Below are 18,202 nucleotides of genomic sequence, written 5' to 3' on the forward strand. Positions count from 1 at the left end.
TCCCTCAGCAAAGAATTCACTGAGGCTAGGTCTGCTAGTGCTAGAAATTACTTTTCTTTTATGCAATGTATGTATTACATGCATGCTGAAAAGTATTTTCATAATTGAAAACGAGTTGTAATTAGCAAATGAATTAAGTGCACTTTTGTGGAGATCCACTCTCATTCAATCACTGATTTGCAGTCAGTTGTTTGCAATGACTCTCCCTACTGACAGAAATTCAGACACATTATAACATTTAGCCCATAAATCCAGAATCACAGAATCACAGAATATCCTGAGCTGGAAGGGACACACAAGGATCATCGAGTCCATCTCCTGGCCCTGCACAGGATAGCCCCAAGAATCCCACCACGTGCCTGAGAGTGCTGTCCAGTGCAAGAATTCAGTGTTTCATTCAAAAAAACTTCAAACAATAATGCTTATTTTTATTTTGAGATGAGTAAAGCAAGCATCGATAAATTGGGCTGGCCACTGCCTGAGCTCCTCTTCCTTGAGCCTTCATTTGTGGCCACTGTGGGATACAGAGGACTCGTCCATATGGAATTTTGGCCCAGCCTGGCGTGGCCATGCACGTGTTCTGCTTTTAGAGAAAACCAAGTAAGTTTTGTATTAGAGTACAAGAAGGAATTTTGGATGCTCGTGACAGTGCTCCAGCCGGTGGGGGATGGAGGGAAGTGTACCTAGGTTTTTTTGCTTTACTCCCTCCCACTGAGCATTTCAGGTTAAGGTGGATGAGCCCCACTTGTGATTTCAGCTGTTACAGTATTAAATTTCATTTGCTAATGCCATATGTTATTTCTGTGCTAACAAATGTGCCATTTTTAGCTCATAAAGTGCTGAATGAATTTATCTGGAATAATTTCCACCCTAACATGGCCAAGCATTTGGCAAACAAAGTTCCAAAGTGTGCTTTTGGGAGTTGTATTTGATGACAGTGCGTGGGTATCAAAATAATTAGGACTACAGGCCAGGGGAAGGAAGACAGAAGATTACAGAGCAGGGACACAACTCATAGCTTGGGAAGCCCTTGGAAAGAGGTGACTCCAGTTCCTCAATTTCCCTGCCTCCTCCTTCCATCTTCTCCTTCCTCCCCTTCCTTTCCCCCTCAATAACCCTGCCGGTCTGGAACCAATAAAAGGAGCACATCAGATAAGGCAAGGGATTATTTCCTTATGCCTGTGCTATTGTACGAAGCACAATATCAAGGTATTCCATGCATCCTCCCAGCTCCTTGTGAAAGAAAGGATCCTTTTATTCCTTGGCTGGCCTTTTGTGTAGCCAAGAATCTGCCGCCCACTCAGGTAATTTGTACCAACAGATCATACCTGTGGTAGCAGAAGATCCTGTCAGGAGGGAATATCCAGCAGAAACCAGGCATTGCTCATGTGTGAGGAAGGCTGGCTGGGAAGGGGAGGAGAGCTGAATTTTTTTTTAACTCCTTTGGAGGGGGGGAAAACTTGGGAAGAGGGTTTTGCTCAAACAGGGAACTTTTATAAATCTTACCTTAATAAATGTGTGTATTCTTATTGAGACAACAAAGTGCCTCATCTGGCTGAGTGCTCCAGCTCACACCCACCCACTCAGTGTCCACCTCAGCTATATCTTCCCCAATAAAATATTCTCCTATTTCCCCTTTACGTGTGCCCTCTCCTTGGGCACAGGACCAAGATTCCTGGTCTACAAGGATACCAGAGCCAGCAGCATCACACTGGGATATAATTTGTCTCGGAGAGTATAAAAATGACAGGAGTGTAAAAATGACAGGATGTCCCTGTGGCCAACCCTGTGGTACCTTGGCGGCGGCGACATCTCAGGCAGCTCCCAGTCTGATGTCAGAGGTTCTGCTGTAAAGAGAGGGACAAGAACAGCCTTCAGCTTGCCCTCAGCTTCCAGCTTGCCAGGTCAAAGATGTCCTGAGGAATGAGGAATTTCGGGGGAGGTTGAAGACCACACAGAGACATGCCTTGCCAAAAGCACCAGGGTGGAGATTCCCTTTCCCACTGCTGCGAGGTCATAGCCAGCCCCACAGAGAACAGGCTCTCTTGCACCCCAGCACTTTTTTCCTTGCTTCAGCTGTTACCCCAGTTCCCCTCTCTTGCTCCTCTTTGTCCCAGTCTGGTTATCCTTCCTGCTCCTGCAGACACCCTTCCCTCAGGCTGACAGCACCCTTTGTATGTTTGTTGCATGAGAAGCTTCTGGAATAATACTACAATGCTGATAAAGAAATTAAGTTTGGGGGTGTGGGGGTGTTAATTTCTAATATGCTAAAACCATCCAAAAAATATCCACAAACTAGAAATTACCTAATTTTGCAGCTATGCAAATGTCGTATTTGATAGAGCTATTCCATTTTCACTGTCCCGATGTTCCTCCTTCCCATGAGTCAGAGGATGAGAAGTTTTGGATGGTTCCAAACAACACAGCCAGTGCTCAGATTGATTATTCTTGACTAAATTTGCTTAATTTTTTTTCTTTTCCAGGCTTTGAATATCAATTAAAAGAACACAACTCTTTTGTCTTGTGTGTTGCTCCCCTCAAAATAATGAACTGTTTAATACACCAGAGGCAATTTCAAATTATCTAGTTTAATGAGGAAGGTTGTGACAGAAGATTTATTACCCTTTCTGATCTGCTAATGTATTTTCTCAACCATCCCAGCAGAACCAATCACCATATTTTCATTATACCCTCTATTTTCAGGGGTTCATTAGTTGTAGACTAAAAATAACAGCGAAGGTCTCAGTCTGAAAGCTAATCCAATTTTTTTTTAATTGGAAACAAAATTTGATCAGACAACTTTCTAATCATAACAGCATCAAGCATCAAGACCCTTACTAGGTGTTTTGTCCAATTTGAAACTTCATTTGGCTACGCATAAAGACCTGACCTAGAAATACAATCATGTAACTGCTAGGAAGGACAAACCCAGCCTTTTCCTGAACAAAAAAATCCCATGTTAGCACAAACCATGGACTGTGGTCTAGTCCAATTGACACACATTAAAAATAAAAGGTCTGGCAATGAACCTGTTCAGCTGAGACGAACTCTAGAGATGCTCTGAGCTAGTGGCTCAACATCAGACTTAAGAGATAACTAAGACTTTTTTCCCCCAAAGAATTAAAAATAAAAATAAGGAAAATAAGATGGAAGAGCTCCTAGATAGCCAAAGGGTCTCCTACCTTGAATCTGGATTCAGTTCTTTAAGTTGGCACTTCCCAGCAATGTTGGATTATAGGACATTACATGGGCCCAGTGTTTTTTCTGCTGCATCATTTTGATATGCAAAATCACAGGAATAACAAGAGGACAGGGAAGAGGGATCCATATTCCCAAGGCCCAGCTTTAGCAGAGGGACTCTGGCTTTGGCCTTCTACACAGGCCAGACATCCTTCCTGGGAAATGATAGTAATTATGTTGTGGGAATGTTCCTCACAGAATCATGGAATGGTTGAGGCTGGAAGGGACCTTAAAGACCATAACATTCCACCCCCTGCCATGGGCAGGGACACCTTCCACTATCCCAGGTTGCTCCAAGCCCCATCCAACGTGGCCTGGAACTCTTCCAGGGATGGGGCAGCCACAGCTTCTCTGGGCAACTTGTGCCAGGGCCTCCCCACCCTCACAGGGAAGAGTTTTATTCTAATACCTCATCTAAACCTACTCTCTGTCAGTTTGAATCCACTCCCCCTTGTCCTGTCAGTGCATGCTCCTGTAAAAAGGCCCTCTCCATGTTTCTCGTAGGCTCCCTCCAGGTACTGGAAGGCCACAATTAGGTCACCCTGAAGCCTTCTCTTTTCCAAGCTGAACAATTCAATTTCTCTCAGCCTTTCCTCATAGGAGAGCTGCTCCAGCCCTCTGATCTTCTTGTGGCAACCACAGGAGCTGTGCTTGATGCAGGCATCCCTCAGACTGGTCCCAAACCCACACTGTTCAAGGGATTCTCCCCAGCAATAAAATATCTGGAATACCCACACAAGTCCATCCATGGGGCACTTGACAGTCATTCCTACAGGATTCCCACAGGAAGATGTTTGCAATGACCTGCCTGTGGGGAGGCTGGGCTGGGCATATGTTTTGTCCAGATAACGCATCACCCAGACACCCAGGGGATTTTTAAAAGGGATATAGGGAAGTTATTGCACCTCCCGTCAGCCCCACGCTATAGATTTTACATGCATCAATTATATATTTACGTTCAAAACTCTATTATTCATAGAGTTGAGTAAACAAGTATTGATTTTTACATTGTAGCATGGATGAGTATTTCTAGTGATGCAGAGGCTCCTCTTCCACCCTCGGTACCTCTGACCTCATCGGTGCTTCCTGAGCAAGGAATATCCTTTAACAAGGAGGATCAAGTTTAAAACCAGCTGGCTGCCGCTGTTGGGGATGGAAATCAATGTGCATTTCCTTCTGAATGGACACTTCTCTGCCCACACCGCGTCATGTGCGGCTCGCGGAGATGCCGGGCCAGACAGACGCAGGCGGAAGGCGAGCGAAGAGAGGATGTGTGAAACCATCTCAGCTCACACACACAGCAGCCTCAGCTCTCCCACCTCATGGGCAGAGGCGAAGACGTGCTGCCTGTATGAATAGAGCAGAAAAAAGCAGCTTAGATGCCTTTTAAAAGTGATACTACTGCAGAGATCACATTAAACCCCTTGTGAAGGGTCTGACTCTCAGTAGGTGAGCTTGTGTCAAGATTTCTCTCTATTAAATGTTTCTCTCTATTAAATATATGATGCCACCGTGCACATTTAAGGGTGGCAGAAAAAAGTCCTCTTAACTGCATTTTCCAGTGCTCTGTTGTTTCAGAGGTTAACCAAAATCACTTACTTCATAGCTAACTTTGCTATATTGAATCAATGAACAAGTTTCTTATTGGATTTTTATTGCAGATAAAATTGACAGGGAAAATCACTAGGATATACTTAAAAATGGGAAGGAAATGTACGTTTACAATAAAAAGGTCTCTGAAGGTCTCTTGTTTCATAGGAAGGAAGCTGTCTTTATACTGCATGAACTATAAAAAATGATTAAAACTGAAGAGAGACAGGAAGCTGATAATTTGATTTATCATCTTAATGGCTATGATTCATGAATAAATAATATAATGGTTTATGTCTCTCTTGTAAAAGAAGTAGAGAAGAGCAATTTGTCTAATAAATGACTTCAAAAATTACAGCTGAGTCTTGTTTGCCACATTTGTTCTATTTAAAAAGAATGAGTGTGTATCTTATTTCTTATTACTTACTAGGACATTTGTTGTATTATTTATAAGAGTCAAAAACCTTAACTAAAAGCCACTCATCTCTGACCACAGTCTCCCATTAGCTTTAAATTCAGGAAAGAGAAAGGGATTGATCACTAGATCAATAAATCTAACCTTGGATCTGACTAAAAGCTTCCTTTAACCTCCTTCCTCCAGCATCCTTTTTCAAAATTAAAGTATCCCCGTTTTTAATTATTTAAGAGCACGTCTATTTTATAGTAAGGCCCTGTATGACTGCATCATACAAGGATTTCTTCTTTATATTGGAAGCCCACCAGCATCTTTAAAAGGAAAGCATTTAAATCATGATAATTTGTTGGTTTGTTGGGTTTTTTTTTTAAGTTGGATGTGCTGCTATAGATACACATATCCAATACACCCTGGATTTCATTGAGACAAATGCTGAGAACAGGAAAATCGAGAAGAAATGTGTATTCCCAATTATCAGACACACAAACTACCCCAAGCCCATCAATGATTCTGCTGGAGCTGAAGTCGCTCTGTATCGACGGCCCCGGGCCAATGAGTGACATTGTTATAGAGCTGCAAAAAGTCATTCCAGGCAAAAGCAAACAGCAGAGGACACAATTAATGGAAAGAGTTTTTAATTTTTTTCTAAACCATCCTGTAAAAATAACATGTATATGTAGTTTGCCCAGTGTGCATCAAGAGCCTGACCATTTTTTCCGCCCTTATATCAAAATAATTTATGAAAATCAGATCTTTTTTGTACCAGAAGCTGTTCACACCAATTCAATACACTCTGTTTCCACTGTCCTGCTATGGGACAACTTTCAAAACAATTCAAAGCACATCTTGCAGACACAACTCCTGATGCAAAGCTGGTTGGGTGTCCCAAAACAGGGGAGCTGTGGCCAGGGTCATCTCTGGGTTATGACCTTGCTCAACCACTGGCCTGCTGCATAGTCTTGAACACATGGGTTTTGGCACATCTCTGCACCTTTCCTTGTTCCACTTTAAAGCTTCATCCTGAAGAATGTGGGATTTCTGTCTTGGCAGAATTTGGGCTGAGAAGAGAGGCGTGGACTCCCCATCCTGGGAAGCGTTCAAGGCCAGGTTGGATGGGACTTGGAGCAACCTGGTCTAGTGGAAGGTGTCCCTGTCCATGGCAGGGGGGGGAACTGGATCAGCTTTAAGGTCTCTTCCAATCCAAACCATTCTGGGATTCTAGAAAATAGAAGCTCTTACCCTGTTTTTGAGGCTAATTTTTAAGAGGGTTTCAAAACTGAATTCAAGGCTAAGTTACGCTTGGGTCAAGGTGTTCTAAAGTGGTGTTGGAATGAGCAGCACTGGTAGGACTGCTAATGACAGCAGTGAGAGGAAAACTTTAGGATGACAGTTCTTGGCATATCGTAAAACCAGTTCCACCAGTTTTATTTAAAATAGAGAGGGAAAGAAGAGAAAAAAAAAAGGTAAATGGATTTAAACAAAATAGACCTTCTGAGTTCTTCCGTTTCATAAAACATGTACAGCTCATGCCATGGATCTTCCACAGACTGCACGTATAACACAACTCAGTGTAGTTAGGGACAAATGTCACACAGGCGGACAAACAAATCAGGAAAAAATAGCAGGAACTCTCACAAATCCCATTTATCAATACTTTCCACATATGATTTCTCTAAACTAATGCAATTAACTGCCCCACAGTCCAAAGGCACTATTTTTACGTGCCACACCTTCTTCCCCCAGCTGCCGTATTATATAGGTCTCCTAAATTTGGAGTGCTCAAGATGTTTTTGGGGTAAGTGATGCATCAGCTCATGTCAAAACAATGTAGGCTGCATCCAGAATGACACTGAAACCCAGTGTTTTGGGGAATGACACCCCAAAAAATGTTCTCTCCTGGCCTTTCATTTTGAAGGGACAAAATCTTTGCTGGTTTTGAAAATTACAGTGGCCTTCACTAACTTCTGAAGTACAACCTTTGGTCAAACTCTAATTTTTATGGTCCTGCCATAAAAATAATGCTAATCCCTATCTAAAATGATGAGCTTTTTGCCCTAATTAGGAGTTTCTGAAAGAGAATTTTAATCAAGCAGATTGCAAGTATCTCTGATGTCACTCCAGATCTTGAAGCAGATGCTATTCCTTCATACTGCAGCCACTCAAATCCCACCATCCCACCGTGATGGGCACAGTGGACAAGAGCAGAGAAATGATGATCCCTGTTGCATCTGGAAAATGGCAGTGATGGGGTGAAAAATAGACTTAGCAATACAAAGCTGTCCTTGATAAAATACAGTTTATGCAAAAGGCAATGAATGGAAGCAGCACAAGATAAAAATTACAGAAAAAACCAGGGTCACTTTTCTGACATCAGTCCCACAATTCCATTTGGATATGGAGGAGGGAGGATCTCAGCTGGGATAAGCCACTCTAAGTGTATCAATAAAGCCACGCTGATTTATAGCAGCTGAGAATTCGTCCCGGAGCGCATTCATCCATGTGCGATGCCATGGATTGATGTGTTAGCATTTTCTCCCTGGAGACTTTGGTTCCAAACCTATTTAAAACCCAGTGAAAACAAATGGGCTGGTCTCTAGGCAGATGTCCCTGGAAATCTGTTTACATCATCACAGTGGCAGGAGCTCAGTGGAAAGGGTTTTATCTGCTCAGGTTGGGGGTAAGGGCAGGGTGGCAGGTCCTTGGTGGAGCTGCATGGCAAAACTTCCTTGGTAACTCCTGAGCAGCCACCTTGCAGGATGGATTTGATGTCCACAAATCCATAGGATTGTGTACGAGGTAAAATTAAAAGATTCAAACAGGAGTATTGCTTAGTCTTAGTCTACAATCCTGGAGCAAGACTCCACAGCACTGTGCTCTACTGCCCCTTGCCTGCACACAGATTCCCAAGGGATCAGTGATGGGTCCAGTCTTGTTCAGCTTATCCACCACGCTGGATGAAGGGACAGAGTGTACCCTCAGCAGGTTTGCTGGTGATACAAAACTGGGAGGAGTGGCTGACACACCAACAGGCTGTGCTGACACTCAGCCAGGCCCAGACAGGCTGGAGAGATGGGCAGGGAGGAACCTAAGGAAGTTCAAGCAGGGCCCCCCTATCCTGGAGGAGAATAACCCCATGCAGCAGTCCAGGCTGGGACTGACCTACTGGAAAGCAGCGCTGCTGAGAAGGAGCTGGGGTGAGCCAGCACTGTGTCCTTGAGGCCAAGAAGGCCGATGGTTTCCTTGGCTGCATGAGGGAAAGTGTGGCCAGCAGGTCGAGGGAGGTGATCCTGCTCCTCTCCTCAGCCTTGCTGAGGGCTCAGCTGGGACTGCTGTGTCCAGTTCTGGGCTGCTTAGTACGAGAAATACAAGGAATTATTGGAGTGGACGCAGTGGAGAGGCTGCAAAGGTGGTGAGGGGACTGAAGCATCTCTCCTATGAGGAAAGGCTGAGAGAGCTGGGCCTCAGCTCTGGAGAAAAGACAGCTGAGAGGGGAACCAATCAATCCATATAAATACCTTAAGGGCAGGTGTCAGGGGATGGGAACAGACTCTTTCTAGCGGTGCCCTGAGACAGGACAAGGAGCAACAGGCACAAACTGAAACACGGGAAGTTCCACCTGAACATGAGGAAAAACCTCTTTACTGTGTGGGCGATGGAGGCCTAGAACAGACTGCCCAGACAGGTTGTGGAATAATCTCCTTCTCTGGAGATGTTCAAAACCCACCTGGATGTGATCCTATGCTTGAGCAGGGGAGTTGGACTAGATTATCTCCAGAGCTCCCTTCCAACCCCAACCATGCTGTGATAACCTCACCCACAGGTCATTGCTGATTTTTTGATAGGATCCTTCACATGCATGAAATTAAACACATTTGTAATTCGGCGGGCTTGGGGCTCAGTTTCAAAAGCATTTTGAGAAGACACAAAGGCTCCCTGTGATCAAAGGAGAGGAAACAATGTGGTTGTTGGAGTTACAATTACACCATCTCACATTCTTTTGGCAGAGGAGTTCCTGGCCCAGTTTGGGAGAGGAGATAAAGCACACACAGGGAACTGAACTGCAGGTCACTGCTGCACCTCCCGGATCTGCACCCCAAGGCCAGCCTGGAGTTTCCTGCCTGAACCCACATCCACTGAGTCTCAGTGGGATTCCACCAACAACTCAGCAGCAGATCTGCCTGTCCATGTAATGTAAGTAATGCTTTTAGGAGCATTATCCATGCATGGTTTTCCCGTACATGGAATTTGGCAGGAAGCCATTCGAGCGAATGCTTCACATTGCAAGAAAAATCAGCAGACTTTTTTTCTTCTTTAACTATACTTATTAAAAAAAACAACCCCCCTACTAACAAAGTAGGAAAGTTATCCACCATCACCTCAGGCTCAACCATGCAGAATCAGATAGTTAAATACACAGATTTTTAAGGAAATATCTTCCTTCCCACCCTCCCACCCTGTGCTTTATCATTTAAGCAGTGGCAGCTCCTGCAGTCCAAAACTGGGTATTTCATATAACGCAACAGTAACACAGAAACAGAGTTCCCAAGTCCAAGCCCCATCTATCATAAGTAACTACATGATTATCTCTTCCAGAGACTGATCAAATCCCAGTTTATGAGCAGTTTGCTTTTTACTGCTGTTATACAAAATGAAAAGCTCTTCCAGAGCCCCGCTGCTCTGACGACAACGAAGTCTTCTTCCTCTCCAACCAAAATCTTTTCAGGACCAGTTTATACATGTTTGTTCCTGCACTGAGTGTTGTCCTTAACTTGAATTGTTTTTCCTCTCCCTGGTATTTAGTCCCCTGATGTATTTATAGAAAGATCATATCCTCTTTCAAACTTCATTTTGCTTGGAATAGTAATGTTAGAAATAGACTGACAAATTTACTGCAGTGGATGGGGACGGACAGACACACACACACAGAGGCTAGAGCACTCATTTTTAAAGAAATGCAGAAAATACAGATGAGTTAATCTTTAGTTAACAGTGCATTATTTCAATCATATCAGCAACACGTCAACTACAGTAGAAAAGACAGATCAAGTTCAAAACTGATTTTCAGGGGGTTTTAGATCTAATGACTATCCATCTATTGAAATACCAGAAAGCCTACCTGGAATTCCATAAAACTCTAGCCTGAGGACAGTACCAAAAGCCCACAATGAATATCATCTCTAAAAAAGAGAGCTGTGAAGACTCAAAAGTACATTTAAACAGAGACTAGTTTGGGTGGTAAATAATATGCAGAAAAAGAAAAAAGAATCAAGTCGCTATTAAAAAAAAAAAACCTAGAAGGAAAAGAGATTGAACATACTATTGTCTGTTTGGAGACAATTCCTTTCACAAAAATATTTTCTAGTTTTGCTGCTCTGGTACATCAATCCTGAGCACTCTAACTTTTGACTTATAATGATATTCCTTCAGATACAGCTTCACCGAGGGAGGAATGGGAAGTGCATCGATACCATCGTAAGTTGTACAGTTGCAAATAACCGTTCTACATATATGCTGGAGAGAGAAGGGAAAGGTCCTGTTCAGGGGAGTGGATAAAAGTGGTTCAAAGAACATACAGGAACTTGGATCTTTGTAGTGTTCTAGGAGTCCCGTGATGTCAGGAGAATGGAAGACACAGGGATCATGGGCATCAAAGCTGAAGTTGTGATTCCACTGCTCTATCCGGGCGTGGAGGGAGCGACTGTAGCGCCTGAAGCTCACGGAAAACAAATAGTCTTCCTGGGCAGAGTCTCTCAACAGAAACGTTCCCTCTGGCTTTCCTTCCAGCAGCGCCTCAGCTGCGTATTTATCCATGACGCCCCAGTAGCAGGGATTGTTATTGATCTGGAGGAGGTCTGGCACTAGGCAGTGGACATAATCAATCTGGGTATGGTATTTCGGAGGCGTTTCCATCCGTAGCAGCTCGTCGTCCGTTTCCCACTTGGGCTTGTTTCGTTTTCGAGAACTTGTGCACAGAGTTATGACTTCATCATCGGAGTCCATGTCGCTCTCATCTCTACTGCTCCTCGCCACCTTACCTGTCACCAGCTCAGGCCTCGGGTCACCCCGAGAGGAACTGCTGTCAGTGAAGTCACAGGACTGGGAGGGAGAGTCCGTTGCCCCACTGGCAATCTCCTCGTCTCGCAGCTGATCCTCCCTTTCCTCGTGCTGGGATAAATCAGCAATTATCCATTCTTCTGCCTTTGGACTTATAGGGGCCGTGTGCCTTTTGATCAAGTGCCACCGAAAAGCCAGCTCTGAGCGCGGAGGGAAAGGACACTTATCCAGCATCAGCTCACTGATATGGATTTTCCTTTTGGATGGAAGTCCTGAGGCATGCCGGCTGCTGCAGTTCTTAATGGGAAAGCACTGACCCACAGCATCCTGCAGCTTCTGTTTGAGAGACCGGCCTAAAAACCTGTGGCCACAGGACCGGTCTAGATCCAGCTCGATGGACGAGCAGCTGTATTTCCTCTCTTGGCTCCTTAAATTAGTCGCCGACCTCCCTGCAGCACTTGCTGTTTCGGCATCAGGACAATGCTCACTTTTCTTGGACCAGGAGAGCTTCTTTCCACTCCAGACATACCCATCCTTTCTGTCTGCGCTTCTGCTCCGGCTGCTTTTGGGCCTCACATCTGCGTTTTTCGCGCTGCTGTCCTTGTTTTCTGCCATTGTGACAGCTTTGCTTCACAAGTTGCCAGGAAGCGCACACTGTGTTTCTTGTGGGGTTTTTCTACATAAGGAAGCTTCCTCGAGGCACTTTCTGGAAATATCTAAGGAAAAAGAGAACACAGCTCAGTTAACGGCTATGCACACGCACAATGCAACATCAGTGCTGGTGGATACAGGACAACAGTGACAATTAATTGCTGACCATGTAAAAATCACATGATTGAGGTGAATTCAGTAGCACACCCCACAAATACCAGCTTGATCCCAGACAAAGCCCTCTTAACCCTTCCTTGGGAAAAGCATCCTGCAAAAAAAACTATCTTAATGTATTTGTTGAGTTTCCATTCTGACTACGCAGCAGAGCAGAATGTTCTAGGTGTTGGCAACCCCATTGTGCCAGGGCCCATTTCAAAAGGAAACCCTTCCTGGGGCAGGTGATACTGCTTTAGCTGTTTATGGAGCAAATTCTGCATCTCTTCCAAATAACCTTTCAAGAAGGAACAAACCAGAACAGAAACAAGTAGGTCAGAGTACAAAGAGCTACTGTACCTAGATGATATGCCTGTTTGCTACTAATCCACAGGGTGGGATGCCAGAGATCTTTTTCTTAACTGACACTTTTGGGTCACTTTCGGGATAAAAAAAAAAAACCAAACCTAAATTTTATCAGTCACAGATTCCGTCAGTTTCTGAAAGCTGTTTTCCTCTGCCTTTTCAAAGGAAGGGAGCTAGGAAATACTGAAGCCCTAAGGGATTGAAATATCTGGGGCTTTACATACTGAAAAGGATTAAAACAATCCAGTCCCTTACTAAAAGCAATTTTAAAAGGCCATGAAAGATGAAACTGCTTATTGCTCATTAGAGAAGGAAGTTTACATTATTAAAATCAGTGTTGCTTTGAGACCTACAGTTGCTGATTTCATTTTCTTTTGTTTCCAAAGGTATATTGAATTCTCAAATAGATAAGAGGTTTCCTTTTGACTGCTGCACTTTGAAAAAAAGATGAAAAAAATCTTCTTTTGATTACTCATTTGAAAGTGGAGCAAGATTTTTTCAAGATACATAGATGGCAGTATGGTATGGATGCTATACCCCCCCCCGAGGCATGGCAGGATGTAGAAATATTTCCCATCACTTATCATGATCAGGATATTCTATGGTTCTGTGATGCTTCTGCTCCAAAACCGTGCATAGCTTCTCTGTTGCACTGGGGTTTTTTTGGCTGTGGGTTTTTCTGTTGTGTTGTTTTGGGGGTTTGGATTTTTTTTACAACTAATTGACATGGCAAATACTAAGCAGGAAAAGAAAAGGGCATCCACTTCCTCTCTCCATTCAATCCATTCTCATCATCAGGATTAGCCAGCATGACACAACCTCTCTGCAGTCCCCCGGGGCTGCGCAGGCTGAGTTCAAGCCTCTGCTTTCAGTAAAAGAACAAGACAGCCTTGCCAAAAGGCTCACATGCAATCTGTGGGCCAAATGCATCCCAGATGGAACTTTCACCCAGGAATTTTTCACATTGCATTCCTTATTTAAAACCCACAGACCTGAGAGCTGTGGGGGAAAGGAAAAGGCAGGGGAAGGGAGGAGATGCAGAAATGCAGAATGAAGGTAAGATTGGTTCAATATTGGAAATATGTTGGGAAAAAAAATGGCATTAGAGCAATGGAGACGAATATCACCTCACTGATACCGAGAGGAATCACAGGAAGGGTTCATATTCCAGCAGTTACAAATCAAAGATTAAACTAAAGTTTTATTTTTCTTCTCTCAGGGTTTTGCAAATTGCTTTTCAGTGAAAGCATGGCAAGACACAATGAAGACAGGAAAAAGGCAACATTTGTATATGAGACTCAAAACATCTTTATTTAGACCAGGATTCATTGATTGTTTTTGGAACGTTGGTATTTTTCATCCAGAAATACCTACAGTGGAGCACTGAATTTTCTCCACAATTAAAAAAAAAAGAGGGAAAAAAGCAATCTCATTTACTCTAGTGATAATCTGAAGTTACTGAAGACAAAAAGTTTTTAGATGCATCCTATAGTAAAAGACATTAACTGTCTATGTATGGGATTTTTAATTGGACAGAGAGATATCACTGAGGTTGCAAAGTCAAGTACTTAAAAATTAGGATACGACAGTTTGTAATTGCTTTTGAAACCTTCAATTATCTCATTCTGCTCATCCAGCCCATATAAGGAATAAGAACATGCAGAATATGGGCTTTTAATTAAAAACTGCAAAACATACAAAACCCAGAAGTGCCTGTTATCTCCTAACTTCAGCCTTGCAACTGAAAGAAGCTTGGGGTTTTATGGAATTTCTGGGTTGCTGTTGTATTGAACTGTAAAGCCACCTTCTCCTTTGTACCTTTCTCCTGTCATGAATCATTAGTGGTACCTGAACCCTGAAACAGAAGCTGGGGAAGCAGCACGTGATGCTGCAAAGCCACGCACCATTAGCCAGAGCTGCTTCCCTGGGGTTTGAAGGGCTGCTGGAACCCAGGCGCCAGTTCTGCCACATCAGAGCAGGAATTGCTAATCAGACAGAACAGTAGAGCTGTGAAAAGAGCAGGGAATAAATGAAGAAAAAAAGGGATGTCATCCTACTAAAGCCAGGTTTGAACTTGACCGTGTGTTACAAATGTGTGCTGCGGGAGAGCTGCCTCCCGAATCCCACTGCTCGGCATTACAGCAAGGGATCACACTTTCATTCCCTTCTGGATCAGTGATTCACAGCCCCACCAATAAAATGGGGACCAAAAATAATTAGAGTGTCAGAAAGAAAAAGGCATAAAGGGCAGGGGAGGCATTCAGTGCTCTATTACCACTTCAGGCCATCCATCTAAACCAGCTCTTCCTTTCACTCCAGCGTCCAAGGGAAATGCCACGTACATCCATTAACGGCTGGAGCGCTGCTGGAAGAGCAGGACAGGAGGGCAAGGATAAAAGAGAGGGAACACAGAGTGTACTTTTCCCTAGAGGGGAAGGTTAAATGGAGGAGTCCAGCGCTTTGCAGCTCACACACATCAGTTCTGAGCTCCTTTTGGGAGAAATAACGAGTGTCCTGCCTGCAAAAGCCTTGTCCTGCATGGGGACACCCCAGGCATCTCCGATGATGGCAGGTTTGACAAAACCCTTATGCTGGAAACCCTTTCCCCATAGGAAACAGCAAAGATAAAGACACATGCGGGGATGAGCAGAGTTCACTTCGGGCCACGGGACCCAGCAGGTAGTCCAAGGTTACCCAACACTGTCACAGCTACAGTCCCTGAGGACAGGCAGGGAGCTGGGTGGCTTTTGCTGTCGGTTTCGTGCTGTGCCCAGCTCCCTCCTTCAGAGGTTCCTCTCTCTTGTCTGCAGACAAGGTGCTTTTTCTTTCACGAGCTGATGCCCCAATCCTGAGACTTCAAGCCCAGCCTAAAAGCAATATCCAGTCACTGTTTGGAGGGATAACAATATTCCCTCCTAGCCAGGGGTAGGCTGCAACCCACAGCTGTGATAAGACAGTGACAGCCTCACCATATGTCTAATCAGTAACACCAACAGGAGAATCAAAACCATAAACGTAGATAGCCCTTTTTTTAAAATTTATTCAATAAATACTTGATTACTGAACTGCTTTAACCAGATACTTATGTCCTGAGCTGCTGGATTCTTGCCTCTAGCCCAACAGTCCTCTTCATCAAGCTGCTTCCCTTTCTGTATAAAGAAGGAGCAGATGGTGGGGGGTCTCCAGCCCAACCTCCCACTTGGAGTGGGATTGCTGCCAGCGTGGGCTCAGGGGAGCCATGGCACGGCCTGGCCATGTCCTGAAAACCTCCCAGGATGAAGGTCCCACCACCTCTCTGGTGCTCCCACGCTGCACAACCCTTCTAGGGCAGGAAGTACTTGGAAAGTTTTCTGTCCAACCACACAAAGCATTGCTGTATTGTGTCTCTAATTAAACAACAAAAGAAGGCTCACAAAGAACAATGAATGAATCAATTTTGGAATTGTTATGGAAGTTGATTTTGTAGAGCTGATAAAATCCTGAGAGAGAAGAGCAAGCTGCAATAAACTGGAGTACTTTTGCTTTCATAACTTACATAAAAGTTATTTTAAAACAAAATCTCACTGGTCACAAGCTGCTGTCATTAATTTCACCCGATGAGATTTTGGCCACAAGACCACATTTTAAAACCTGACCTTCCCAACCTATTAAGGGTAACAATAAATCTCAGTTCCTCTGTCTTAAATTATTTTTCTTCAGTTTTGGCTTTACTCTGATTTATGATACCATCCAAAAATACCTAAGCTTGACTCCAGAGGCCTTTCCAACAAATGAAAGCAATTATCACACATACGCACAAAACAAAAAGACTTTCTAAAGGTACCACTGGCAACCTAAATATTTCTTCCTTGGAAATACCCTTGATTTATCCCCAGAACTGTAGGAGGAGGGGGGCCATGCCCAGCTAACCCCAACACGGGGGATATTTTATTCACTCCCAGGAGGTGGAACTGAGCAGGCAGCAGGTGCCAAAGGTGAGGGCTGCTCGTATCTCCTGCCTTAATGAAGCTCTGCTCGTGTGTGGAAGGAAAGATGCAGGCAGCGCTCGGCAAACCGCAGCAGCCTCTCCAGCACTAAATCAGTGAAAGCTTTATGGTCCATGACCAACACTCCGTGCTCCACCCAGAAACCGAGCAGGAGAACAGCGATTCCCAGCTCCCGCCCTGCTCGCAGCCACTCACACCTATTAATCAGGCCAGCAGCAGGCTGAGTTCCCAACCGGATTTAAAGTATAACTTTGCATTTGGTGCCGTGTCACTTTGGACGTGACAAAGCCACAGGGCCTGCAGTCCCTTGGACAAGTGACCACGGGATCCTGACACCCCCCTGGAAACCCTCCCCCCCAGTTTTCCTATGCTGTTCAAAGAGTTATCCCAGCACGCAGCACCTCCAGACAAGGAAATTAGTTGTTAACATGGAAACGAATGTAAAATGGCTTTTATACTGCAAAATACTTTAGGTGCAGTTTGTATCAGAGCCTCCGAAAATTAAAGTGATTAAGAAAAATAAACACATTTGACAAGCATTTGTCTCCATCCCAGGCAGCTGCTTGCAGCAGTCCAGCTCCAAATCATTTCTCTAGAACACATTATCCTTGCCAGAAATCATGATTTACTGAAATATGTAGGATACACCCATGGAAAACATGTCTCTACACAGCTTCCACGAGGTTTAATAACGAAATCTGGCCATATTTCTATTTTTTTTTTAAAGAAGTGTGCCTGCTTTGTAATTCTGTCACTTATTCATTCATGAAACTACCAGCAATGTGAGTGTTAGAGAGAACCACATTTCCAATATAAATAAATCACTCTGCTCACCCCAACCACCAATAACCCCACTGCAGAGCAAAACTGAAGATAAAAGGGTTTTGCCTGGAAGCAATTTTTTCTTAGAAGCAGGAATAAACTGGGCCAGATCATTAACGCGACATAAAGGGAAAACAGATAATTCTGGTTTTTAACTCCTTATTTCAGATATGTTCAATTCCAGGATTTTTTTAAATCCTTCAAGAAATCGGCCACAATGCTTTCTTCCTATTATTCAGCCAAAAAAAAAAAAAAAAGCTTAGTGATTTTTGCAGTGCAATCGCTACCTGCCTGACTACAACTGCTGTCAACTCCACCTCGCACACGCATCAGGACGGCTGGAATTCCAGAGTAATTCCATAATGACCATAACGATCTCCAAAAGGGTTTGATCCTGCGGCTGGGTGAGCGCAGCCCCGCGCTGTTACAGGGGTGCTGCCCAAGGGGGGTGAAGGACACAGCCCCTCATTTAGGCTTTCCCTGCCGTCCCTGTGCCTCCTGAGGACCTGCCATTAAATCCATATACAGAAGGATAAACAGGGAATATATGTGCCCTATATGTGTTAGGGTAGATGCATCGGGCACGGGGTTTTTCAGAGGAGAAGCAAACGGAGCGAACCCCCCGGTGACACAGCAAAGACCCTGGACCGAAGTGACAGGAGAGCACGGACTGAAAGCCCTCATTGACCAGGGACCCTGAGACCCCCGGTCACCGACAGCGGCTCAGACCGCGGGCCGAGCCCCCCCGTGACAGCAGACCCTGGACCGAGTCTCCCCCGGTGACAAGGCTCAGAGCCCGGGTCGAGTTCCCCCAGTGACAGGAGATCCTGGACCGAGTCCCCGCGGAGGACAGAGCGCTGACCCCGGTCGGAGCACCGCGGTGACAGAGGGCTGACCCCAGGCCAACCCCCCCCCTGACAGGAGA

The 18,202-nt window shown here is 44.5% G+C and overlaps 1 protein-coding gene across 1 annotated transcript; it reads right to left on the reverse strand.

Annotated features, from left to right (window-relative positions):
• Nucleotides 1-5,863: 5,863 nt before the first annotated feature.
• On the reverse strand, nucleotides 5,864-14,511 carry SOCS4 (suppressor of cytokine signaling 4). Its single transcript, XM_017738910.1, has 2 exons — nucleotides 14,374-14,511; nucleotides 5,864-12,015 (listed from the first exon to the last, which is right to left on the reverse strand). The coding sequence occupies exon 2, from the start codon at nucleotides 11,912-11,914 to the stop codon at nucleotides 10,604-10,606; it is 1,311 nt and encodes a 436-aa protein (XP_017594399.1). The 5' UTR covers nucleotides 11,915-12,015; nucleotides 14,374-14,511; the 3' UTR covers nucleotides 5,864-10,603.
• Nucleotides 14,512-18,202: the final 3,691 nt, after the last annotated feature.

This window comes from Corvus brachyrhynchos, unplaced genomic scaffold (assembly GCF_000691975.1).
Source record: "Corvus brachyrhynchos isolate BGI_N302 unplaced genomic scaffold, ASM69197v1 scaffold245, whole genome shotgun sequence".
Taxonomy (NCBI): Eukaryota; Metazoa; Chordata; class Aves; order Passeriformes; family Corvidae; genus Corvus; species Corvus brachyrhynchos.

Bases quoted from the DNA above. Each gene is read 5' to 3' on its own strand.
- SOCS4 (XM_017738910.1), bottom strand. From the start codon at position 11,914: ATGGCAGAAAACAAGGACAGCAGCGCGAAAAACGCAGATGTGAGGCCC.